Genomic DNA, 25,900 nt, shown 5'->3' with positions numbered 1-25,900 from the left:
CATCAGGCTCATTTCCTCGCAGAGCAGAGGGCTGGCAGGATTTCTGCCCCGGCAGTATCTACATGACATGCATGTGTTTGGGCCACCTTCACTGCCCTTTGCCAAGGGGTTGGGCACAAAGTCCTCCTCCTGAGGAGCCCTGGCCCTGCACATCCCTGTGTCTGGCCTCCCCACAAGTAAAAGCAGGATGAACAGCAGGGTCTTTGGTGCCCTGCTGCAGCACCCCTTTGGCAGTTTGGTGTGACCTGTGGCCCTGCAGAAGGGGGGGTGACCAAGGGGAAGGAGTTGGGGGCCAGCAGTGCCACATCTTCCATGCCACTACTAATGTCCTCAGGATGTGGCCCCACTGAGAGAGGCAGCCCCTCCAGAACAGCTCACCCTGGCATCCAGAGTTGAAGGCAAACCTGTGCTCATCAAGGGACAAAGGTGAGCAGCCCTATACTCTGCTCCCTGCCCCACACCAGGCAGTAACAAGCCCTTGGCCTGTCAGTCATAAGACAGCCTCCAGAATGCTCCCAGCAGCACTGGTGGGAAAAGGAGCCTCCATTCAACCTCCCTGTGGGGCAGGAGTACTCCCAGCCCTGGACAAGGCCAGCTGTGGCCCTGCCCAGCCTAACTTGGCTGATCCTAAGGATGAGGACCCTTTCCCCTCTGGGGTGGTCCCTGGGCCACACAGTCCTCCTGGGGAGAAAGTGCTCTCTCTGGACCTCACAGGCCCCTGGTCTGAGGCCGACTCTCCTTTGCTCCTGCATAATCCAGCCCAGTCCTCACTGGCTCTGCTTCAGCAGCCCCTGTCCCTCTCCAGCTTCTCCATCTGTCTTTTGAGCCAATTGTTACTGCTGCTCATCTCCATGTGCTCCCTTGGCATCCAGGTTGCTCACACTCCCCTTGGACAACTAAAGCATTTCCATGCTCAGGAGACTGAGTTGTGTTCCAGGCACAGGAGACAGAGCAGCAGCCAACTCCCACATGCCCTACTGTTTGATGAATATGGAAAAACTGACAGCAATCCCTTCCTGATTCCACACCTGAAGGAAGAGCTCAGCCCAAGGCTCAGAGCTCAGTGACGTGGCCAGCTGGATGCCAGGACAGAGCCAGGTCCTGCTCCACCATGGAAGGATGGTGGCCAGCAACTCCCTGCTTGGAGAGCCAGAAGTGCTGACCCAATGGCCTAAAGGTCTCCATTGCCTTCTCCCTGCCTCCACTGAAACCAAGGAAATGGGCCAGCACAGGAGGAGCTCCTGGTCAGCCCCAGGGGGAAGGACCCAACAGTTGCAGTGCAGTGCAGAGAGCAGTAAGACAGATGGCAAGGGAAAAGAGAGAAGGGATTTATTACACTTCAAATGTAAATGCACCAAGACTTGCCAAAAGACATTCATTTCCCTCGGGTGTCCAGCAGAAAGGCTGAGCTGACAAATGCCACTCCTGGGCTTGGGGCCCCCCCAGTAAAGCCCCAGCCCCACTGCTGGTGCTCAGCAGCCACAGCTGACAGTGCAGAGGAACTGTGCAAACCATCAGGTTTAGTGTCCTTGTGCCTGCCCCAGCAGCAAATACACAGCTTGTCACTGCGTGTGACAAAGATGAGGCAAAGTGCACAGTGGGGGTGGTTGGGTCTCCCACAAGACAAGGGAGTGGGAGCCCTGGGGTCCTGGCACAGAAATGCCCACCATGGCACCTCTGGCAGCCAATGCCGCAGAGCAGCACCTCTGCCAGGAGGAACCACTGCAATACCCATAATGGAGACACAGCACTGAACGTCTCTGGGAAATTCATCTCCAGAATATAAAACAGTTGAGGTTTCCTGAGAAATAAAATTCACTCCCATGGAACTGGCGGGGCCAGCCACATGCACATGCATACACAAACACACACACACACACGCTTTCCCTGATCAAAGACCAGATGACTCCATGGCTTCTACACAAAAAAGGGGAAAGCTAATTAAGTTCTAATTTGCCCAAATTAGAACTTAAATATCTCCTTGTGTTTCTCTCTGTCTCCATGCCTCCTACACACAGACACACAGCCCTGCTGGGTTACATTCAGTGCCATTAAATTCACACCCTTCCTGAGCACAGTCCCCCAAGCTGTGAGGTCTGTTCCTCTCCTGCACTGAGAGGAAAGGAGAGGGCCAGACCAGGGCTCTCTGTGGATCTGGAGGATCCCCAGCACACGACAAGCTGAGAGCAAGCAGGCACAGCACCTCAGTGGCCGTCTGCTGCTGGTGGCAGAGCAGTCTGGCCCTGTGCAGTGAGACCCATCAGAGGACACACGTCAGCTCAGACAGAACAACAAAACAGCAGCATAGGGGAACTCTTCATGATTCCTTCAGTAGCAGCTGCCAGCAGTAGTGAGAAGTGGGAAGGCCTGTTCCACAGCCAAGCTAGACCTCTGCTGCCTTCATTCATAGCTCAGGACAGAAATTTTGGTCTGTGCTCAGACACAGAAGATGCATACCACTTCTGTTCCCAAGCACTGCCAGGGGTTGGATCACAAGGCTCTGCAGTCCAGCCTTCTGAAGCTGGGAGAAGCAGGACCAGGGTAGCTGACAGGCAGGGAGCCCTTTTGGTAGCCAGAGGCTGCCTTGATGTGCTTCCAGTGTGGTTCCAGCCCACAGCCTCTGCTGGGGGACACAGAGTCCTGTCAGCAGCAGGGTCTCTCACTTGAAAGGAGCCCCAGTTTGCTGGAATACATTCCTCAGTCTGCAGCCACCGCAAAGCAGTGCTGGGGAAACCAGCACCCCTTGAAACAGCAGCACAGCAGCAGGCCCAGGGTGCTGGGTGACAAACGGGCATCACCAGTCCCGTTCCGAGGGTTCCCGGTACGGCAGCCCCAGCTGAACAAAGACATCTCTCTCGGTGGGAGTGGGCAGAGTGTGACCAGCTGACACCTTGACCCCTCCACGGCCTCGCACCACGGCGGAGCTGAGGGCGTGCTCTGACAGGCTCATGCCTTTGGTCTTGGCCAGGGCCCGCATGGAGCGGTTGAAGTGAGCGGAGCCGGTGAAGTACAGCAGGGCGCAGGCGAACTCGCTGTATGGCACCACGATGATGTCGAGCCGGCGGTGCCGCTGGGCCGGCCCAGGGAGCCGGCACACCCCCAGGTACTTCTTCTGCTCACCATTGTCCTCCTGACTCACCAGGTCATCTGTCAGGAAGCCTGGGGAGAGAGAACAGGCAAAGGGAGCTGAATGGTAGAGACTGACACCTCTATGCCCCACTCCCCACTGTCCAGAGAGCAGTTGTCTCATAACATGCTGTGGGACCCAAAGGATAATCCACAGTCAGCCCCAACAGCCTCACCCAGACAGGAGAAGCCATGCTGAGCTGCAGCAACACTTCCTCTTTAACACTGCAGTGGGGCCAGGACCAGGGGCAGTACTTTTAAGGACTAACAAGATGTCCTGTCCCTGGAAAAAGCAATCACCTGTCCTTCAATGAAAGTCACTCACCTCACTGCCTCCTCAGCTTGGCCATGCTAAGAAGAGGTCCAACCACAATGTGCCCACCCCCAGTCCTCTTACCGCTCCTGTGGAGGCTGTCGAGGAGCTTGTTGAACACCCCACGGTGAGACTGCCCATCTGGGTGAGTGACCAGCACATCCACATCTCCACAGGTGGGCTTCCCCCGACGGTAGGACCCACAGGCCACACACACAAGCCCTGGCTTCAGGGCCAGGGCAGCTTGTCTGACCTCCAAGAAGAGAAAGAGGGATGAGGGGTCAGAGACCAGTCTCTTTATGCTCTTTCCATCAAGACAGCAAAGGATCTTGTGCCTGCTTTGAGGCCTGTCCTGCATCTCCAGGGTCTCCATATAGAGCAGACACTTGGCAGGCTGCCCCCACAAGAAGGTTGACCTGCTGTCAGGAAACAGGAGAGCCAGGGTGGCCTTCATCCAGTCCTCCACCACCACATCCTACAATGATCAGCCCTTGGGGGCACTGGGCTGGAGCTAGGTTAGGACAAGCAGGAAGATGCAGCCCTGCTGAAGGGGCAAAGTACAGCACAAGCTTTCAGAGTCTTTTGTTTCTAAGACAGCAGGAGAGGTTTTTCAGCTGCCTGGCAGGCCAGGAGCACAAAGCTCACCAGTTCTGCTCACAAAGAGAAATCAGTTCAACAGGAGACAGTCACAGGTCCTGTTTCAGAAGCACAAATGGTCTTATGGAGTCTCCCAAGTAGGACCCAACAGCAGAAAATCTGAAGTAACCCTTGGAGTTCACTCCTGCAAAGAGCTCTGCCTCTGCAGGAGAGTTGGGCTTCCTGACCCAGAAAAAGCACCACTGTCCCAGCATTTTAGACCAAAGGGATGCCAACATGCTGCTGCCAGCAATCAGACATATATAATCAAAACCTTCCCTAATGCAGTCCAGTCTCCAGGCTGGACCCCAGCTCCTGTTTTTCGCAGACAGCGCTAATTCTGATGGCTTCATTCATTAAAAGCCTAAGAAAGGCTCCCAAGTCCCTGGACAGGACTAAAGTATTCTTGGTCTGACTGTGCCAATCACCCTGCTGGCAGCAAATAATGAGGGGCTCAGCAACTCCCAGTGATGAGGCCATCACAGTGGCTGGGGTTCAGCAAGGCAGTGTCCATGCCCACAGCCCCTTGTCACTCTTGGGGATCATCCTTCATTAGCAAAAGATAAACCCATTAACCTTTGCCCCAAAGGTGCTCCAAGAAGCCACAAGCCTTTCTCATGCGGAGCAAGCCCTCCTCTGGTGTCCTTGCCCCCCTTCTAGCTTTAAATGAAGATTTCTAGAAAATTCTCAGCCCCACCCAAGAGCCTAAAAGCTCTTCAGATCTCACTGTGACAGGCAGCACAGACAGTGACTAATCCCTCATTCTCTCTCCTGGGCCTGGATCAGAGGTGTGTGTGAGTGTATGGAGGGGAGCACAGTAATCCCATCAAGATAACAATAGACCCACCCCCAAGAGCCAGCTCCTCAGCCCAGCCTGCCTGGGAAAGGGACCACTCACCACCAAAATGGCTAATCCAGCACAAGGGACTGACACCCCAGCAGGAGCCTGGCAGGGGTTTATTCTTCGTGGCCAGGCCCTGTGGCCGAGTGACAGGGTCACGCTGGCTGCTGCTTCCATGGTGATCCGAGAGCACAGGGGTAGCAATGACAGTGTGTCCCCCAGGCTCTTTGCTCACATTAGGGTACACTGACTTAGCAGCCCATAATCCTGGAGTGCCACAGCATCGCAGAGCAAGCAGCACCCATTTGCAACCTGGATTCCCCCTTTGCTTCCAGCAAGGATATCCACCCTCTATCCTCCCCCTGACAATCAGATCACAGGGTGCTCACAGATTCCTTCGGAGAAGCAGCACCAGGGAAACCTCAGCTGAAAGCAGACATCTCAGACATGAGAAGAGGCAGGAAAGACGAGTTGAGAACCTGCTCATCCCACCATGCCACATGCAGCCTTTTTCAAAGCAGTGTGTAGAACTGACACCTGTGAAGTATCCTCCTTGCCAGGCACTCATACTGAACCTTTTGATGGGGCAAAGTAGGTGCCTTGTGTGCCCATGCCCATAAAGGATCCCCCAAGCACTGACCCCACTCAGAGGAGAAGCTAAAGAGCTCAGCTACAACAGTGAGGGACATTTTCACAGTGTACCTTTCACAGCAGGTACTCCACTCTGAGGGCCTGGGGGTAAGCTACTCACAGTCTGCTCTATTTGTGCAGCTTCCTCCCGAGGCATGCGCTCCAGGAAATCCGTGTAGTGCTTCAGTCCCACAGCTTGTTGGCTGGTGAGGGTCGCCTTGGTGCGGATATCATCCAGTGTCCGGAAACCCTAGTGCAGACCACGTGATGATATTCAAACATCTACCAAGACTTTGCTCTTCAAACACTTTCCACCAGGATTTGGAGAGACTGTATTTAAGCTGTCTCAAGTCCAGGCCAGTCACAGCTTCTGAGATCCCATGTAGAGAACGATTAGGGTCTGGCTCCTAAAACAAGGGATTCAGGCAATCCCACTACTACAGACATTTCTAATCTCCACTCCACAATGACTCTGAATCTTAACTAAACCTGACAGAAGGCTACTGCTCTTAAGGCAAGGTGTTCCTACAGCCTGAAGGAAAACAAGCAATGCAGGTAAAGGAACAACACCCAAAACACCCCAGTGAAGGAAATCCCACAGCATGAACACAACCATACTTTTAAGACAGCAAAGAACCCAGTCACAAACCAAACACTACAGGAAGCAAGGCTTCATTAGCTCTGTGTTTTTAAAGAAGGAACCCACCCAGTGGGCTGGGTTGTTCCTGTTGGCACAATTACTTCAACCTCATTTTTACAACTTCCAGACAAGGTGGATGACTGCTGACAGGTACAGGAGCCAGCCAGGCCAACAGCCCAGTAACTAGACCATAAACAGTGTGAGATGAGCTCTAAGAAGTGACACTACAGAAAAGGTAGCATGTCCCACACTCCTCTCCCCCACATCTTTGTCCTCTACCCCCACCCAAATTCAAGTTTTAGCTGGGTGCATTCCATTCTCCCCAAACACACACACAAGGGGACCCAGGCTTGTAGTTTCTCCCGAAAGAAGAAAATTCAAATCTCATCTCTGGATACTGGCAAATAAAAAATATTTGTGAAAGTAATTCTGCTTCAGCAGCAGTCTTCAGACCATAGTTTGAGAGCCCCTCATGTAAGGCACTGAACTTACCTGCTGGTACCACGTCTGAGCTGTCTTGACCCCTGCTCCCCAGATGTTGGAAAACAACTCCAGCACAGGCACACTCTCACTGATGTGATCCAGCTTGCGCAGGTGCCCACTCTCCAAGATCTCCAGGATCTTCTCTGCCATCCGCTTCCCAATCCCAGGGATTTTACAGGCTTCCTAGAAAGAAACTAGAGCTGCCACTGGAAAAGCAAAGATCACACACAAGCTGGGGAGCTGCTACCCACCCATAGCCTGGTTAGTCATTTCATCAGTAACTGGTAAGTGGTAGGATTAGTTCTGCCTAACAGTCTCCTCTCTAGCCCAGGCTTACAGAGGTTCATCAATTCACGGAGAAAAGGAGAAGCATGAAGAATAGGACAGAAAAACTAACATAGTGAACAGGGGGACTGTCACAGTGCATAAGGCTCAGATCCAGTTAGTTTTATATATTATCTCGAATGATGGCCAGTTGCTGATGATGAAGACAAAGGTGAGAATGTCCCTGCATTGTGCCCAAGGAAGGCATTTATCATGAGTGCTCAGATCCAGCCCTAAAAGGCTCAGATTCCACTTTTCTGCTGTTCTGAAAACACTGCAGGTGATCAATGAATTCAAACTTGCACTTGCTACACAACTTCCATCCAAGGTCTATCTCCCTGCTCCACCACCCTGGGAAGGTGTTTTACCTGGTAGGAGGTGACCGGTTTGTGGTAGCTCTTGAGCGCATTGATGGCTTTGGTGTAGCCCAGAGCTCTCCACTTGTCCCCCTGAACAGAGTAAGCCTTTGCCAGCACTTCCAGCTTCTCTGTGATACATTGGTTGTGATTCTCCTTCTTGCTGTTGGAAGACTGGGCACAAACCCACTTGCTGGGAGGTTGGGCCACTGTGGAAGAGCTGTCACTTGTCTCCTCTGATGATTTCACAGGGTAGCGGCCAGAAATCAATGCTTCCAGATCTCCCTGGGTGACATTAGCATCTTCTCCTTCACTGTCTTCATCATCAGAGTATTTCTTTAGGGAGAGATAGAAAAGCAGCCATGTGAGAATAAGTGCATGCCTCACATATGTCCCCTTGGCACAGGCTACTTCTGAGACTAGGAAGTCAGAGCAATAACCAACCTCCCGGGCACACAGTGCTCCAACTGCCACCATTAGAAGTGGCTGGTTATACACACACCACAGCTCTTCACATCTCAAGCTACACATGCACCCCTTGAAGCTACATGCACATCTCACATAGCACAGGAGACCAGACTGCTGTCCCCCTGTGATCCAAGCACACACACACCTCCTACAGCCAAGCCCCTGACACCTAACTGAGATATGACATTGACTAAGTGAGCAACTGCTGCCAGCAGCAAGGTATGGTAATGCCAAATCCCTGGCTGACAGAGATCCTGACTCTCTACTCCCACCAGGAAACCTTTTGCTGGTCTGGTGGCCACATAAGCACATCTCTCACATTCAGATCCTGCACTTTCCACCCCATGATGCAGATGACAGGAGACAGGCACTGAACTCTGTTTTCAGTTTACAGACACAAAATCTTAACAGAGTAGCAAATTAAAACCCCCGCATTTTCCCCATGGCTATCTGCAAGAGAAAAGGGGGAGGAAGGAATGACACAAAGGACTCCACATTCCTCAGTGACAGAAGAAAGAACCAATGTATGCATTTCCTGATACCCTCAGCATTAGGATGCCTCTGTGTAGACTTAAGAAACAATGAGCCTTGGCTTCAGGTAATGAACAAAAGGGATAGAAGAGGGAAGCTGCACAGAGGCTTTGTAGACTGCTTTGCTCACAGGGGTCCCCCTCTCTCCTGATGTATAAACACAGGAGTCCATGAAGGTCCAAGAGGTTCTGTGTTGTGCAAGTAACCTTGAATGACACAGGGCTGTTTGGGATCAGTCTAGCAATTACATGCAGCACAATAAGTCCAGTTATGAGTTTTTGCAGAGCGTCAGCCTAACTAAGTCAGAGCCAGATCTTGCAACCTCTGGTTCTGCTGGCTAAGGAGGCAGGAGGTCTGGAGACACTTCAGCTCTATATCTTGCAGGAATTGTATTTAGGAAGAAGAGGCAGGATGTTTCCCCTTCATAATCTTGTTTTATAACCCTGAAAACTGGGTCAGACTGAGGATTTGACAGACCAAAGCAGTTTTATTTGCCTTGAAATGCAACTGGCTTAAGATGCTGTTCTGTCTAATGGCAGAAAAGCCTCAGAGTGCTCAGATATGTTAGCAAGCCCCTCAAAAGCATTTAAGGAGCACATTATCCAACCACAGTGCAAAGAACTCTGCAGCTGGAGCTGGATGCAATTGCCATCCCCTCGGCCATCAGTGTCACACAGGTGAAGCAGCACTTACAGCCCTGACTGTCTACACTTGGCTAACAAAGCTGATGGACCTTTTACAACCACACATGCAAAAACAACTAGTCCCATTAGCTTCTAAGATGCTCCAGGATCCTAGAGCACCTGACTTGCTAGAGCTAGTGGGTGAGGCTGGGATGCCCATGGTTTGTCTGGAGCACAGCAGAGGTGCCAGGAGAGCAGTTGAAGCTGAGGCAATAGGCTACCTGAGATGGAGGCAGGCAGCCTGGGGTAACAGCCCCAGGTTCACACAGAGAGTAACTGGCACTGCTGGCAGAGGCAGAGAACTACAGCATCTGGATGCCAATCACAAAATGATTGCTACAGTCTGACTGGTAACAGGATTTCCTCACAGGAGTTTACATCCAAAGGCAGAATTTCCAAAGCAGTCCCCTTTTTAGTACGAAACACTGTCACACTCTTCATGTCCTAAAGAAAAAACATCCACCCAAGCTGAAACAGACTCTGCTTAAATGGAAGCTACTTCTAAACTAAGTTTCAGCTTTACTGTCATAGCTGGGTTTCAAAAGTGGTTGGTACTGTCTTTAAAGTATATCCCATGGGTCCTCCTCCCCAAACTCATATAATCCTAAGCTTGAGACAAGAGATTTCACTGAAATATCTACAGATACAGCTTTTGTGCACTGACTAACAGGAAGCATCATTGCTTGAGGGGATTTAAATAAAAAAAGGCAATAAGGTTTCAGACTCTAGCAATAGACCATCCAAAGTAAACATGAGCAGATAGCAGGCAGATACCACAGGATCCATAACAGTACAAAAGATTCTTTCTCCCATTAAGTGCTAATAACGATTGCCACCGAGCTAGTGTTACAACAGCAAAAATGGGATAACTGCAAAGGTGATGCAGTTAAGAAGCAGCCAACTCTACCTAGAACACACTAGTCTGAGAGAAAAAGACCCCCTCTACACATATTCAAGAGAAAGCCTAAACCAAAAGACCCCTCTGTGAGCAGAGAGAAACTACAGGATTTTGTGAAACAAAATTTGGGACTATGTTGGAAAACAGATACAGCAATACAAGGCAGCTGCTGCTCTAAGATGTCTAGGGTAACTTTGCTACAGATAGATTTGAATTATGCCAATGGTCAAAAAGAATTTATCTAACTTGATCAAAAATACAGAGAAAGGAAGGAAAGCTAATAGCAGGCCAGAGAAGCTGACTTGCAGCAGAGGCCACTAATAACCCAATGCAGATATTTTAAGGACACCACCACAATCATTCTGGTAGCAACTCAATCCACTGCACATGTGCCTGAACAGGGTGTTTGCCAAGGAGTGGAGAATGGGTCAGTATGGCTCAGGCAGGAACATGGGATGAAATATCAGAGACAGCTTCCTGAAAGGGAATATTCCTCAAAAGGGTGCAGAGGAAATATGATCACCAAAGTGAGCCTTGGCCTGATCAGAGCACCAGGACCACTTCAGTTGGAAATATTCTGACGATAACAGCAATTTAAGGGGTGGTGTTTCTATTCTTAACACCTAAAAAGGACAAAAAGAAGCAGAAACTATGTCCACAGCCCAAGTCTGTCAGCATCAACTCACTGAAACATCCAAATGCCTTCCCTTTGCTGAGAAAATCTCACATTGTATCCCTGCAGGGATGCTCTTAGCCAGCAAAAGCAGCATGCAGGATCTGCTCACAAGGAGATGAGCCTGTGCAGGAAAGCCTTACCTCAGCCAGTTTGTGCTGTCCAAGGGTGCTCAGGCCCTGCTGTGAGGAATCCACCACCTGTGATTCCATATCTCGTTTCACTGTTCCCTCCTCTGCCGGGGGCTGGATTTCTTCACTGATCTGCTGCTGTTCTTTCTGGAGTTCTGCCTCCTCCAGGTACCTACCATGGATCAGATGCCTCAGTACAGGAGAAGGAGGACTTCTCAGTCCCCAGAATTTTGACTGAGAAATCCTTCTGCATGTTTTGGGATGGAGCAAACAACCCATATGAATTGTACTCTCTCAGATCACAGATTAATTACTCTGGTTTTAGCTCAACTCCCCAGTTACAGTCTACTTTACTGACCTGAAACTTCCACTCCTATCTACCTCACCCTTGGCCTCTCTCTGCAAAACTTTACCAAAACATTTTGATCATAACCTGTGCCTGTTGCTCCGTTCCTTATTTCCTCTTGTGTGTAGTTGTCAATTCTCTCTCTACCTTTCATCTGCAATAAGTAAGAAACATCATTTAATCCTCAGCATTTTAAAAAGAAATCTTTTTATCACTGATAGATTATGAAGAGGTGCCTTTAGCACGTGTAGGAAGCAACAGGACTCTGTTAGCACTTCTGGGCTCTATTCCATGTTTTGCTACCCCACAGAATTCTGAGTCACGCCCACAAGAGCTGCAAGGAGTTACAGTCCAAGATTTTGAGCAGAGGTCAAAATTTAGTTCAGTTTAGGGTAGAAGAACTGTAGGGAGGAATGACAGTGTGGCATTTGCATACCTGTGAGGGATGAAAACACCATAGCCAGTAGTACTCAGCAGCTTCTGGTCTCTGATGCAAGCACTTAGCCAGGACGCCTTCACCAGCTGCAGCCCCGGGGGCAGCTTGGTTAGTTTGAGGAGCCGAAAGGCCCGGTCACAGTCCATGTCTTCAGCCACAATGATGTGTGTCACCTCTGGGGAGAGCTGGCTCTGTACGACACCCCCATTGTGGACAATCTGCTTGTGGAAGATCTCTGCCCTGGCCTGGCCAAGGCCAGCTTGCAGCACATAGGCAGTGACGGGTTTCAGCCACTCTGCTGAGGGAAGCACAGGGGCAGGGGCTCAGTGACAAGAGAATGTGCCCCAAGCCAATAGGGCTACATCTCACACAGGATTTGATGGCACTGGCAGGCAGTCTTTGGGGGGCTCCAGCTGGACACACCAAAGCAAGCTGACCACGATCTCTACAGAAAACACAGGGCTGGAAAAAGACTCTGGGGAACAGCACTTCCAGTTAACAGGCTGGGTAGGAGTATTATATTCCACATCATAGGGACACAGGACTTACCCTCAGGTACCTCTGTTCCTTCGTCTTTTGGGATCTTTGGAGGGACACTTTTCCCTGAGTCATCCCTCACCTTCTTCCTCTTGGGAAAGGCTTTGACAATCCCTCGTGGCTCCATAGGCCTGGTGAGAAGGCTAGCAGCAATTGCTGAAGACAAATAAGAAAGATCAAGATTGCTTAGAACAGTGTTACCCAATCACAACAACTTAGAGATTTATTCATTTTTCTGACTTTGTTGGTCTGAAGTTCTTTTTTTGTTGTTGCCTTCCAAAAACACTCATCCTGAGGTAGGCACCCAGAAACAAGAATTGCAGACGACAAGGTCACAAAAAATCAAAAAGTCACTTAAGTCATTCAAGCCCTGCTTGAATGCCTTAAAAATCTCTAAGGCATATAATGGAAAGCATTCAACTACTTTAACATTTTGGAGCTCCTTCCTGCCCAGCCAAAAGAAGCAACTGCATTTCCTAGATACTTCTTAAGCACATTCCCAAGAGGGAAACATCTCTCCTGCCAGGGCTGAAATCCAGTCACTAACAAGAAGAGATAAAACAGTTGATTGACACCTGGTGTTTCACAGAGCCATAAGAAGAAAACTCCCAACTCAGCTTCAGCTGAAAACAGCAAATTAGTAAAGATTAACTAGCCAAGTTTAATATGGGTACAACTGTAGTTTTACCATCACAAGCCCTGCAAAAGCAAACTTCAGAGCTTTAACTACCAGGATAGCAGGAAGCTCAGTTTTCTGTAGCCCAAATGAGCCCCTGAATCACTGTATATCCCAACAGCCCCTTCCATCAAGTCAACACCAACTTGGTTTCCTCTCTGTGGAGCACTTTGTGTTTCACTTAAGAGGTTTCTCACACACAGGCCAGCACAAACCTATCCTATTACGCCTGGAGAGCAGAAAATGGTCCCACCTAGCTGTGTCTTCTTCCTACCTTCTCATCTGAGCATTAAACACAATCCTCTAAAGACCAACCCAGAGCTCAACTCAAGTCCTTGCTTCTGCGAGGAAGAGTTCAGCTCCGGGGGAACAGAAACCCTGCTGCATTCCTAAAACTCACCTTCGCTGAAATGTGTCTGTTTTCTGGTCGTTTTGACCAAAAGGAGCCCCTCTGGAAACAGTAATCCTTTATGTTAGACAAAGGGAAAAAAACCACGCCGAAGCCCCGCCAAGCCTGTGGGTACCAAGTCCATTTCAAGAACTTGGCAGTGTGTTTCTCCAGGCCGGATTTTAACTCGCCTGAGCCACAGCCCGCGCGGTGGGTGCAAAGCTTGCCTTGCCCAGCCTCCTCAGGCCGCGAAGGTCAAGGACTCCGACCAGGGGCTGGCAGCACCCGCAACGCCGGGAGCAGCAAGAACGACCCCCCAAACCTGTAGCCGGGCCGCGGGGGGACGAGGGAAGGCGGGGGCGTATGGGGCAGCGATCCGACCGTACCGTCCCGGCGGGACGCACCGCAGGAGGGGAGCTGTGCCCGGGCCGGGTCTGGGATGTGCCCCGCGGGGTCGGGGCTGTGCCCGGGCAGGGCTCCGCTCACCTCGGCCCGGCCGGGAAGCGCTTCCGGCGGCGGGCGGAAGTTTCGGCGTTGCCGCGGTGACGCCGCGGCCGCCATGGCGGTGCCGGGCTGGCTGGAGCGGCTGCGGGCGGCCCGCAAGACCGCGCTGGTGCAGGACGGTAACGACGGGGCGAGGGACGGGACGGCCCCCGCCGCGGGGTTTGGGGTGACCCTGCGGCGAGCGGGCGGAGAGGGGAGCGCTGCCGGGCACAGCCTCGCAGCCCGGGCAGGGCCCCAGGGAAGGACACAAGGCCGTCAATGCAGGGACACTGGGCAGTGCCCCTCTGCATCTCCTGGCAGTGGGATGGGGTCCCGGACAATGGGATAGTGCCCCAGACAGCGAGACAGAGCGCCACACCCAGGGGTGGGTGTATCCCTGTTTGCTCTCACCACCTGCTTTGCCTCTAGGGAAGCGAAAGATCCACTACCTGTTCGAGGATGGGAAGGAGATGGCTGAAGAGTACGACATCAAGACCGGCCAGCTGATGAGTAAGTGTTGCTTTCAGCTGTCCCGTGGGTCGGGACAGAACCGCAGGGCTGTGGGTCTGCACACTCAGAGCTGGGGTGTGGAGAGAGACCGCCTGGTCAGAAACAAATTACCCGTACATATCCTGGGAGATAGGCATGGCTGTCGCGGGATTTTATAGGTACATAAGCACAGTTCCGTTTGCAGCCAGGGCTCTCTGACTTCTGTGGCACAGTCAATCTTGCTTTAGCCCAGGATCTTCCCCAAACACCTCATTTCTCACAACAGACTTGGATGGACTAAATGGGATTGCCATTGTGGTTTCCTGGCACTGAGTCTGTACCACATACAGGGCTGAAATATGCTTTTTGGTGGCTTCTGCAACCGCAAAAAAGCACAGTGTCAATTATGGCTCTTGTCCAAAACCGCATCAGCTGCAGCATGGCACCTGTTGCAACCCTGCCATGGTTTCAGCACCCAGTAGCAAAAAAGAGAGGCATTTGGTACAGAATTTCCAACTTTAGGAATAAGCCGGTTAGCAGATCCACTCACACCAGAGTGGAAATTACTGGAATTAAGATACACATCCTTATTAATTAATACTGGAATTAAGATCTCATCTCGGTGTGCTGGGCAGCTTTGGAAGTTATTTGCTGGAGTTGTTATAGAGCAGGATAATGAAAACCCTTCTTGTCTCTTCCACAGGTAGAAAATGGCGAGAGAAGAACACCCTCGGGGGCTCTGGCAAGTGGCAGGTAGAAGTGGGAGAGCCGACCTCGCCACTCCTGGGAGCACTGGAGTCAGAGCTCATAATGGAGAGCAGCTCAAATGTATGTAAGGATCTGCAGGCACCACTGCATCTAAAATTACCTAGTCTTGTGCTTACAGCAGTAGTTGGTAGATCACTCACAGCCCAAGAGACAGCCTTAACGTGCCCAGCACTCAGCTGTGCATCATCCCAAAGCTGCAGGGCTGGGTAGAAAGAAGGTACAGCCTAGTTTTTTTGGGGGTCTTCAAGAGATTTGTCATTTCCCTAAGTAAAGAAACTGTATTGCTGTGTTGGGCAACTACTGTCCTGGCTTCTGAAAAAGCAGGCTGACAGGGGAGCCAGTGCCAGGACAAGTCAAGGGATGGAAAACAGAGGCGACAGAAATGAAAGGCCAACACAGGCAGTGCACAGCAGGTTGCTCCTTAATAGAGTACAGCCTGTTTCATCTTCACACCCCTCTATCTTAGCGGGAAGACATTTTTGTCTCTCACCATCTTTTCTACAGACCTAAAACACAGGCACAGATCTGCACTGGGGCAGAGCCAAGACTGAATCCAGCAGGTCCCTAGAACAGGCAGAGCACAGTATTCAGTTGCTTGTGAGGAAGAGGCCCAGTTTCACTGTAACCCTCAGCAAGACTCCCTCGCTGAAGTTTCAGCCTCCTCAAGCAGAGCAGGCAGTGCCCTGGGCAAAGGCAAAGCACTAGTTCTAGGAAAGTGGTGCTCAGGTAGCTTCTTGAGTTACTCCCTAATGTTCCAGTGTGAAAGAAGAGCTACTCTCATGTGGAGTCTCACAAGGTAGTACAGGAAGAAGGGGACAGGGAGGAGAGAAGGCAGCTGGAGGGGCCTTGCTAAAGGTACATGTTTGCTGTAGCCTGTCTTCATGAGGAAGGATACCCTGAGCAGCTTCCAGTGGCGGATCCGTAACCTGCCCTACCCCAAGGAGGTCTACAGCGTCTCCGTGGAGGAGGAGCAGCGCTGCTGTGTCATCCGGACCACCAACAAGAAGTCAGTAAGGACGGAACTGCCAGTACTGGCAGTCCCTTGGGGTGGGCTGGCACAGAGAGCAGACTAGTGATTGCACAGGGGAGTTATCCCCTCTTGCCTTCTGTCCCTTGTGTGCAAGGGCTGAAGGGCCCCACCTCGCACTGATGTCTCCTGCTGCCCAATTTCCACTCCCAGCTGCACCAGACACATTTACAGTAGAGCTCCTCAAGCTCTGCACTGGCCTTAGCAAATTCATCTCTTAGTTCCAGTAGTGTGGTGTTTACTCTGTCCTTTCCCTGTCAGATGTTGCTGCCCTAGAAAAATAAAGTAAGAGCCTTGCAGACCTTTGGAAGGTAGAGCATTCCATCATCTCCCTCTGACACGACACTTTTGATCTAGTCACTGCATCTCAGAATGCTGCAGGATTCAGCAGATACAGCAAAGTCGTGGGCACTCAGACAGACAGATCTCCCTGTGTAAACCTGTCCTGTAGTCACAATGCCAATGACACGATCTGTAAATAGCAAGAAAAAAAGACAGACTGAATCTGGAAAGGAAGCACTATGGTGTTCCACCAAAAGAGATTTGAAATTGGAGGGAAAAGGGAAATGCTTTTAAGCATCATCTTTTAGTGTGTCAGTACATGGTATCTCTCATGGAATGACACATGCACTGTGCCCCAAAGCATGTAGATGCTCAGATAAGCCAGGATGAGCAGTAGTATTGGGAAGGAGGGCACGGAGCGAGCCGCGGGAGGACAAGGGAAGATGTTGGAAGTGGCTGTAGGTGGTGCTGTCGGCACAGAACTGCGGCCCCTCGGCTGCTTCACGTCGCGGCACAATGCGAGTCTCCCGGTGAGCGGCTCTTCGAGCACTTCACGTCAGCACACCTGGAGGCTCAAAAGCAGGAGGCTGGGAAGGGAGAGCCTACCCCATGAAAACAGCAAGCAGTTCCAGCTGTAATGCAGAAAGATTTTGGTGTAAATGCACGCAGAAGAATTCGCAGAAGAGTGGCGCTTTAGTAGGGAGGGCTTTGTAGCAAAAGATGAATGAGATTCCCATCAGCCACATGTGGATATACATGGAGCTAGAACAGGAATGGAGTATGTGATCCTAAATCCAAGTACATACCATCACAACGAGGCTTATATACCTCCAGTCCTACTGATAGTAGTGTGTGTGTGGGAACTTCCTCGCTGCGTAGGTGCAGTAAGGTTATAATGTAGCACTGAGGCTTCACCCACGCCCTACTTGACTTCAAACTTTTTTTGTACCCCTGTCAGGAAATCAGCTGACTCCCCCACTGGCAGCAGTTACAGTCTCATAGACTAGTGTCAGAAAGAGTTGAGGGACTTAACAGCAACTCACGGTCTGCATATGACTGTTAAGGACTTTTGGAATTAAAGCTGAAAGTCACCTCACTGGGGACAAGAATGACGTTGCTGTCAGTAGAGAGCAGGGACAGACTCCAGCACTGGAACACTTAGTACAGGCTCCAGGATATCTTAGATCATTTCTCCTGGGTCTCAGCCAGGGCAAGGCAACACTCAGCAACTAATTCCAAGACAGCAACAAAGGCATGGAGTCCACAGAGAGAGCGCACATCACTACGGGAGAGAAAGGAAGCCTCGGAGTCTCTCCAGCACTTGGAAGTCAGCCACGCTGCTTCTGAGCAGCAGAGCTGTGCTGACTGCCAGCCAGAGGCACAAGTAACAGGATGGGCTGCCAAGTCACTACTGAATAGCTCAGCTCTAAATTCTCAGCATACCAGTAGCAGTTTTCCCTACAGGCTGACAAAAAGTGGGTTTCCAGTAGGAAAATAATAGAGGTGATTTCACATACGTACTTCGGATCTCAGGCCAGGACTCATGCTCAGAGTGTAATACTGCCCTTGGCCATGGGGTGAGAGGCGAGGGCAGAGAATCAGCCTGCATCAGCAGGGATAACCACCCATCAGCTACCTCCCCAGCCCAGACAGGAGCTCTTCACTTCCACCAGTCACTCCCATTCCCTCTGGCCACGGCAAGGGCTGCTCAAGTGGGATTTGCTTAAAACCTCTTGCTGTAAAATAAATCCATTAAACTAAACTCTAAAAACAAACCCAGAAAGCCACCTCCCCAAACGCCAAACCTGATTCAATTATTGTAGCAAGAGGCAGTGGTAACGTTAGGAGGAGGAGGGGGTGGCAAGGCAGATCTGGTTTCCTTTGATCTTGTCACAGATTTTAGTTTGAGGCCAGCCAAAGCCATTCTTCTCCCCTTCTCCTTAGTCCTGGGGCAGCAGAATGCTGCTGTTTCATTGATGACTTCCAAGGCCCTTTGAAACAGTGGGTTTTTTCTGTGTACTGCTTTTTTTTTTGTCTAATCGGTAAGAAGTTAACACTTCCTTAACATGTCTTTGTGTTCATCTAATCTCTGCTGTTTAACCTTTGACATCTCCCTTATTATCCATGTCTGCCACCTTTTCCAAATACCGACAGCAGTGACAACACAGAACGGTTTGAGCCCTGCGGTAACAAGCCGTGTACATTCCTCCCACTGCACCGGGAGAGCCATTTGCTCTTTGTAGCTGTTTTCACCGTGACTTGGAAAATAAACTGCAATTTGGGCAGAGGTAGCTAAAGAGGCCAAGCCTCACACACAGCCAGCTGAATGGAGGACCACCTCTCATGGCATGACAGCAGCCACTGCCTCTTCCCATTCTGCTCCAGGCACCTCAGTACCGGCCACAGGCCAATTCCTTGGAGAGGACTGCCCACAAGAGTGTTGGAAGAGATTAAGAATCCAACCATGCCTCTGGGTGGGCACAGGACCACCAGCTAGTGGTAGAGAAGCAGTAGATGCAGGGCGAGCCATGGCAAGCAAGAAAGATCTCAGGCAAACACAGACACAAGTCTACAGAGTTCTGGCCCCAAAGTCTTAGGAAATCTCTTTGCTGCCTAGAGAGCTTTTAACCTCTCCAGTTCTGAGACATATCACCTTTCCTTCATACTGAGCAAAGCCCAAGGTTTAGTTGGTGGAGAGACACAGACTGGACAGGGAGCTGCCAAAAACCTCCCCGTCCTCTGCTTGGATGTGAGAGGTTATCGGAAGACTGGGATAGAAACCAGGAAAAGAACAACTAGGAGAGCTTAAGTGCAGGTGAGCATCACAGCCACCATGTGGGCTGCATGGAGACGCTGCAGGGCAGAGGCTTGAGTGACTGTGGGCAGCTACACCTGGAGATCTGCTCCCAGGGCTATGCCTGACCACCACCGTGCCACCAAAGCAAGAAGTTTATCTAGGAAGCACAGCAAGAAGTCAAAAAGATGGGTTTAGGAAGGATTGCAAAACAAAATGGTGCATCACTCAGAAAAGTAAGTCATGGCACAAGAGCTTTGACAGCTGTTTTGACAAAAGCTAAATGGATCTGCTACTTAGAGGGAATGAGAGGCCACAAGCAGGGACAAAGATAAGGGACACCTCTTGGTAGGGCTGAGTAGTCTATGCCTAACCATGCTGTTATTACTTAAGGGCAAGCTGGAGGGACCAAGCCTGCTCTCACACACCAAAACACTTCAGGACTTTGCCAGCTCTGATTTCCAGTTTAGAGGTTTGTTTCTAGTGCTCCTGCCAGCCTGGGGGCACCAGCAGGCAAATAACATGGTACAGGGGCCTCCTGCCAACCCTGAGAGATCTATGGAGCTCATCTACACCTTGTAAAACAGCAGTCTGTGTCTCAGCACTGCTAGCAGAGAAATAGAAACACCACTTTCCTTAATTCTGTCTCCTCTCTCATTTGTAGGTACTATAAAAAGTTCTCTATTCCTGATCTGGACCGATACCACCTCCCCTTGGACGCAGCTGCCCTGAGCTTTGCCCATGCCAACAACACCCTGATCATCACGGTGAGGTTTTAGCCACACAGAACAGCACTTTGCCGTTCTCTTTATGCCCACAAAGAAGTTAAAATTCTTACACGTGGGGAAATGAGGCAGAGCAGGAAGATCTGCTGAGGGTCACTGGTGAGCCCCCTTCTCTGTCACACAGTCAGTGGGAGTTTCAGATTACACTGGGCATGCTGACACTAGCCAGGAGAGTCCAGACTGCGGGAGGGGCCCTGCCTACTTCTAAAGGTGACTTGCAGGTGGAAGAGTGTCTGTCATGCCCTATTTTCCACATATCCTCTCTGTCAGGCCTGAGCAAGCCTCTACTCTCAGTGACAATAAGTTTCTCTTGGCTCTAAACGTAAGAGTCCAAGGACCTGATGCACTTAGAGGTCTCTCAATCTTAAAAAAAAAAAAAAATCACCTGCTGCTTTGTGTCAGAGAGGGAATACTCCCACGCACATGGTGGTAGCAAGAGACACGCTCCTTATTGCAAGGAGCAGACAGATGCTTTTGAGCAGCAGGTGCTTGTCTTTTCAATGCAGAAGTCAGCTACCCAGAGGGGATGCCCTCTGCAGGAAACCTCACAGCAGAGCTGGGGTGCACGTGCAGAGGAGATGGGCCAAGGGGAGCACCTTGAGTGCTCCTGAGCTTCTGTTTGCTATGGGCCAAAAAGCACCTGCATCCACCACTAAACTGCAGCTGGGCGAGGGGCCTCTGAGGGGTGAACAGAGGAACTGTAACTCTTACTTCTCCCTGCATTTAAAAAAAAGAATTTTTTATATGTATATATATATATAAAAAAATAACACTTGTGAACATACAGTTAGTGAGCACAGCAAGGATTTGCTTGCCAGGATATTCCAGAGGGGTTGGTGGGGGCCAATTGGAAAGTTCTATTTGCACTGTAAAAGATGCTCTGGATCCTGGCAAATGTCCTTAGCTTGATGGCACCACCTCTCCAAATGGGCTTCGAAGGCAGCTGATATCAGCAAGGCCTCCCTTGGCAGGAGGGCCCTGCTGGGCTGGTAGCACCCAGCCCCAGTTGGTCTGCTTGGAGAAGAGACTGACCAGGAGCGCTTAGGGAATGTCTCTCTGTCCTACAGTACCAGAAGCCAAAGGAGATCCTGGCCGCAGAAGAACAGCTGCAGAAGGAGCTGAAGAAGATAAAGGCAGCTAACAGTGGGGATGGAGACTGTAAGACCCAGTAGGCAGTGGCTGCTCAGAGGTTGAGGTGAGGGGCAGCTCTCTGGCACAGCTTCACGGTATTTATTTTGCCTTATCTAATAAAAATTAGTTCTGTTGTTAATTGCACCACTTGGAGGAATCTTTGTAGGCCCAGGGAGATGGCAGGGCAGTTGATCTGTCTGCTGCCTGGTCTGGACATTTTATAGAACCATAGAATGGTTTGGGTTGGAAGAGATCTTAAAGATCATCTCGTTCCAACCCTGCTGCTATGGGCAGGGACACCTTCCACTAGACCAGGTTGCTCAAAGCCCCATCCAACTTGGCTTTGAACACTTCTGGGGATGATCCTTCTATGAGTTGTGGAAAGCTGCAGCACACAGGAAGCACACCACATCCACAGCCAGCAGTCCTGTCCCCATCCTCCATGAGCAACATGACACCTGGCTAGTTCCCCTTGGGAATTCCCTCTTTCTGCCACCATCACCAAAGGCAGTAATGTCTGGAAAACAAGAACACCCTCCTCACACCCTTTACCTGCCTGGGATATGCTTGGAAGCAACTCCCTCCTGTGCAGTTGTGCAGATCCTCCCTGCAGTGAGAAGGATGCTCTGGTGACCCTGGTATCTCTGCAAACAGAACCAGTACTTAGACCTGAGTGGCCTGTGAAACAGCTGCTCCCTCACCGTGCACGTGACGTGGCTGTGCAGGAACCGAAAGGCAGCTGCCTTCATTTGCATGGCAGAGGGGGAAGCAGTGGCCGGGCCACTGACCAGCTCAGGAGCAGCAGTAGCCCACCCTTCTGTGAAGGCACAAACATGGCCATTGCAAACCTCACCGCACAGGAACAAGCCAAACAATGCTGCTCCTTTCCAACTCCCCTCCAACAGCCACCCCTGTGCTTAGATTTCTGAATGTTGTTCCATCCCAGTCCATACTTGAACAGTTCCTATCCAAACAAACCCTATCTTCAAGTGCGCTGCTCATGGGCTTCTAGCACAGCTCCCCTGAGTAGGGTTGCTTTCAAATCACAAAAACTCCTTAGAGCACAGGGCTCCAGCAAACATCCTTCTCCAATTCTTGTGCATCACAAGGGAAGATCAGCCTCTTGACAGTGGAAATCAACCTATTGAGTTCTAACAAAGCACCATGCTGAGTGCCTCACCACAGAAATGCTCCTAGTTTGGGATACAAACCTCTCCTTTACCTAGCCAGGACACCCAAACTCAGAGCCAAGTAGGGTTCATGCACCTCCTTCCCTAAGGAGGGCCAGATCCCAGACACCACTGTATTCACCCACAGCACATTCATCCACACCCATGCAGACAGCACAGAGCACACTGAAAGCTATGGTTGTTCAGAGACCCAGGTTGGGTTCAAAAGGATGACACAAAAAGGAGCAGAGCCCACTCGAATGTGTTTACAGGATCCCAGTAAATCACATCCAGGTGTTTGCACTAGTCTGTTTTGCTGCTTCATTATGCAGGCAGCAAATGAGCCACAGATCCTACTTTTTGAATTCTTGTTTGAAAAGTGACAGGTAATCCAAGATCCCAGGAATACCTTCAATGCAGCAGTGTCACAGGGTCTAGCCAGGGAGAGAGCTCTATCAGACAGCTTCTAACCTACCTTAACCCAACCTCCCCTACACAGCCAGGCCCCTGCAATCAGCAGGTAATGTTGCAGCCCCTTTGGAACTTGAAACAAAATATACATCTCTTTTGTTTCCCTTCAGTTTTATTTAGCAAAACATGACCATTTCAGCCCTGCCAAGTGCACAGCCTGACCTTACAGCCAGCCTGGGGAGGCACACTGAAAGCAGGGCTGGCTCTGCCTTTTAGCTCAGTTGTTACTCTTGGCTGTGAAGGACAACACAAGCAGCTGTCAGGAGCGAAAGTGCACGAGAAAGGTGGGCCCCAGTCCAGGGACCTTTCCCTTCCACCAAATCAGTCCACCCCACACATAGCCTAGACTTGCTTCAAATGGCTCAGAGCTTGGCTGATTCTCAGCCTGACCAGTGCACACAGCTGATAGGGCATTCTGGCTCAACTTGTCAAAGACTGTATCCACAGGAAAAGTAAGAGAGCAAAAAAAGAAAAAAAGTAACACAGTTAATAAAACAAACCCTAACTTGCACAAAATAAAAAGAGTAGAGGACAGTTGGCCATTTATTTCCACTAACAGGCAGGTGAGGTTGAGAAAGTTTGGCCCTTTTGTGCAGTCTTCATTGTAGCTTTCTGGCAGGCAAAAAAGTCCCTTCAGAAGCCTTGTGGGCCATTCTCACCTTTCCTGCCCTGCAATTCCCTGAGCCGAGCATCAGCTCTGCTGAGTTGGGGTGACCAGAAGCAGCTGTGGTGCCCCTCAGGGGGCCGTGAAGTCCAGGACGTGCAGTGCTGATGCCAGGGCAGCATATAGGTGGGTGGTACTGAAACGGAGGCAGTATACTGGGCTGCTGGTGGGTGAAGACAGGTGAAAGCTCTGCAAGAAAACAAGAGAATCAACCTTTCAGAGAAGAGGTCAGCCTACAGACCCCAGCAGGTGTTACAGATCCGAGGCTGAGATGCCTGAGGGAAGCAGGTTTTCCCTGCATATATAGGTTAGGTTCCCCACAGTGGGCTCACCCCAAGGACAGCCCAGCAGCCCCTCTCTCTTTTTGCAAAGACACATGGGCATTGGGCTGCCAGAGAACAGCTCTGCTGCTGCCCAGCCTCCAGCCAGCACTCACCTGCAGGCACTGAGTCTGTCGCTTGTCCCAGAGGCGCACCACGCCGTAGTAAGAAGAGCCACTGGCAATCATATGGTTCTTATCACTCCTTATGCAGTACAGGGCACTGTCATGGGGCTCTTCCCACTCCTGGACGCACTTCCTGCAAAGGCAACACAAACCAGAGTGGGAGTGAGCCTCTAGTCCTCCACCCCATTTGCCTGAAAGAGCTAATTTGGCAACAGTTGAGTTCCCAGACAGTGCACAAGGGAAGTCCAGGAGCCTCACAATGGCCTCAGGTGGCAGCAGGCTGGCTCACCTGGTGCTGGTCCGTATGTCCCAGTAGCGGATGTAGGTGTCATACCCACAGGAAAGGAGAAGGGAGGGTGTTTCGTAGAAGACATCAAGGACTCCAGCTCCATGGTGGAAGTCGGTCCCTAAACAGGTCAACAGCTGACCACTGCAATGAAACACAGCCGGGAAAGAGTCATTCAGAGCAAAGAGCCCTTCCAATTCAGCTAGCCAGAGCACAAATGGTACCACAGAAGTCTTCTAGATCTCATTTCTGTGATTCAACAGAATACAAAAGCCTGCACAGTTTTCCTCTCCTACCACCAGCTTCTGCTACCAGTTGGGCCACTAACTGTCATGAAGGGTGACCAGTTGGAGTCACAGCTCTAAGAGAAAAAGGCAAGGAACAGGCACAGCTGACCCCCAGCAGAATGGGATCATTTTCCTTGGGAGAAGTGACCAGTATTCTGAATTATGGGGCTCTGTTTCTATAGAAGACAGTTCTCAACTTAGTCAAACTACAGATAATCTGCAAGAGCCACTTACCTGGTCAATCCCATCCCATACTCTATCCTTCAAAATACTGCTCACTGAGGTATTTCCCTGTATCTTTGATGCACAGCTCAGATCCACAGGCAAATTAGACTCTCCCAACCCAGTCTGCCATGGCTGCTCTCCTCAACCCCCTCTAGTTACATTTCATTCTGCAAACATAATATCTGGGGCTGAATGTGACAGGTGAAGAGCAACTACCCCAAAGTGGCTCTGGAGATGACCTTCCAAAGGCTAGATGTTTGGGGTTTTTTGACCCTTTCCTCCTTTTAAATTCCTTGCTCGCAGTGAAAGAGCAAAAGCAAGACCTCCATGAAGCTCTGTGCTGGGTGCTTTGTGGAGGTATCACTCTGCTGCTTGTTCATGTGCAGAACCAGCAGCTCACCACGTGGATGGTGCCTGGTGAGGGCCCACCCTGCCAGGCTGCAAGAAAAACCTTGAGCCCCTTCCCTGGACCATATGAAATTGCATCAGGCACATGTCACAGCCCATTCCCAGTATCACTGCACCTGCCCCAGCAGGCAGCAACACCTAGCCATGACAGACTTGAGAATGGAGGGGACAATCTACCCAGCTGCTTGAAATGGCCACCTATTGCAAGACCTCCTTTTCTTCCTCCTCCTCCTCCTCACACCCTCTACATCAAAAATGCTGGACACAATAAACCTTGAAGCACCTGCTTTTCAAACCCTGCTGCACGGCCACCCCTCTCCAACAGGCTCTTGGTTCTCAGGACAATGAAGCAATCCTGAAAGCCGACAGCACGGATCCCGCAGTGGGGTCACTCCCCGCATCTCCCTCCATTATTTTGTTACTTTCTGCTCCTTGATCCAGCATCACACAGTTCTGAGGCACATCGCCAAATGCCTTAATTCTGTCTGTAATCTGGGCTAAAGCCCTCGTCGGGGGATAAAGACCACACAAAAGGAGAAATAGAGTCCTGGGAGATGTTAAAACAAGTAAACACCTTTGTGTCAGGAGAGAGAAATCGCTGATAAAGCAGATTAGCGCCTCGAGCCCTGGTGTCCCCAGATCAGAAGGCGAGCCCTGGCCGATCTTTGCAGCCAGCACGCTTCTATGATCACAGAGCTGGCGGCATGCTGGGGCCAGCCTGTTTCCCCACAGTCACTCTCCAAAGAGCAGATTATGTAGAATAACAATTTCTTTGTGGCTGTGTAATTCCCTCCGTGACCGTGGCTGTGGGCAGCTACATTGGCCCTTGATGCCAGGGCCCTAGCAACCATTTAGAGAGGCCAACCAGCCCTAGCAATGGCCCCCCCTGCAAACCTCTCGGACAAGCTTTAACATCAAGTGCATGAATTAATTCCCCCCAACACGAATCCAGGGGTGCTGGCTTATTGGACTTTGTGTTTCTCCAGGCAAGGGATGGAGGGGATTCCAGGCTTCAGCCCTTTGCAACCTTCTCACAATACATTAACCCTTGGAATGTTACTTGCAAACTA

The 25,900-nt window shown here is 50.7% G+C and overlaps 3 protein-coding genes across 7 annotated transcripts in view; 1 reads left to right on the top strand and 2 right to left on the bottom strand.

The window, feature by feature from the left end:
- Positions 1-1,315: 1,315 nt before the first annotated feature.
- POLL (DNA polymerase lambda) lies at positions 1,316-13,701 on the bottom strand. Of its 4 annotated transcripts, XM_027648022.1 has the most exons (10): positions 13,129-13,579; positions 12,065-12,208; positions 11,516-11,813; positions 10,746-10,905; positions 7,362-7,685; positions 6,679-6,852; positions 5,668-5,796; positions 3,524-3,692; positions 2,784-3,159; positions 1,316-2,723 (listed from the first exon to the last, which is right to left on the bottom strand). In XM_027648022.1, the coding sequence occupies exons 2-9, from the start codon at positions 12,177-12,179 to the stop codon at positions 2,795-2,797; spliced, it is 1,734 nt and encodes a 577-aa protein (XP_027503823.1). In that variant the 5' UTR covers positions 12,180-12,208; positions 13,129-13,579; the 3' UTR covers positions 1,316-2,723; positions 2,784-2,794. The 4 variants fall into 4 exon arrangements, with proteins under 4 accessions (XP_027503823.1, XP_027503825.1, XP_027503824.1 ...); XM_027648024.1 differs by lacking the exon at positions 13,129-13,579 and adding an exon at positions 13,603-13,701 and having other exon boundaries at positions 1,316-3,159; XM_027648023.1 differs by having other exon boundaries at positions 1,316-3,159; positions 11,516-11,810; positions 13,129-13,580.
- On the top strand, positions 13,634-21,014 carry DPCD (deleted in primary ciliary dyskinesia homolog (mouse)). Its single transcript, XM_027648026.1, has 6 exons — positions 13,634-13,739; positions 14,029-14,109; positions 14,792-14,916; positions 15,729-15,862; positions 19,624-19,726; positions 20,812-21,014. Exons 1-6 carry the CDS (start codon positions 13,676-13,678, stop codon positions 20,914-20,916), a joined length of 612 nt encoding a protein of 203 aa, XP_027503827.1. The 5' UTR covers positions 13,634-13,675; the 3' UTR covers positions 20,917-21,014.
- Positions 21,015-22,609: 1,595 nt separating this feature from the next.
- The window catches only part of FBXW4 (F-box and WD repeat domain containing 4), a 61,571-nt gene continuing 58,280 nt past the window's right edge, over positions 22,610-25,900 (bottom strand). For both annotated transcript variants that reach the window (XM_027648122.1, XM_027648123.1), the window contains exons 7-9: positions 23,914-24,054; positions 23,616-23,757; positions 22,610-23,368 (exon numbers count right to left, since the gene is read on the bottom strand). In XM_027648122.1, the coding sequence (XP_027503923.1) occupies positions 23,252-23,368; positions 23,616-23,757; positions 23,914-24,054 (400 nt within the window). In that variant the 3' untranslated portion in view covers positions 22,610-23,251. The remainder of the gene's footprint in view (positions 23,369-23,615; positions 23,758-23,913; positions 24,055-25,900) is intronic.

This window comes from Corapipo altera, unplaced genomic scaffold, assembly GCF_003945725.1.
Source record: "Corapipo altera isolate COAL_440 unplaced genomic scaffold, ASM394572v1 56, whole genome shotgun sequence".
NCBI lineage: Eukaryota > Metazoa > Chordata > Aves > Passeriformes > Pipridae > Corapipo > Corapipo altera.
This window is presented reverse-complemented; position numbering and strand designations above follow the sequence as displayed.

Coding starts and splice junctions, on each gene's coding strand:
- DPCD (XM_027648026.1), top strand. CDS start 13,676: ATGGCGGTGCCGGGCTGGCTGGAGCGGCTGCGGGCGGCCCGCAAGACC. Junction 14,110..14,791: donor CAAGACCGGCCAGCTGATGA/GTAAGTGTTGCT, acceptor TCTCTTCCACAG/GTAGAAAATGGCGAGAGAAG. Junction 19,727..20,811: donor ACAACACCCTGATCATCACG/GTGAGGTTTTAG, acceptor TCTGTCCTACAG/TACCAGAAGCCAAAGGAGAT.
- POLL (XM_027648024.1), bottom strand. CDS start 12,179: ATGGAGCCACGAGGGATTGTCAAAGCCTTTCCCAAGAGGAAGAAGGTG. Junction 11,814..12,064: donor AGGAACAGAGGTACCTGAGG/GTAAGTCCTGTG, acceptor TGCTTCCCTCAG/CAGAGTGGCTGAAACCCGTC. Junction 3,160..3,523: donor CGACAGCCTCCACAGGAGCG/GTAAGAGGACTG, acceptor CTCTCTCCCCAG/GCTTCCTGACAGATGACCTG.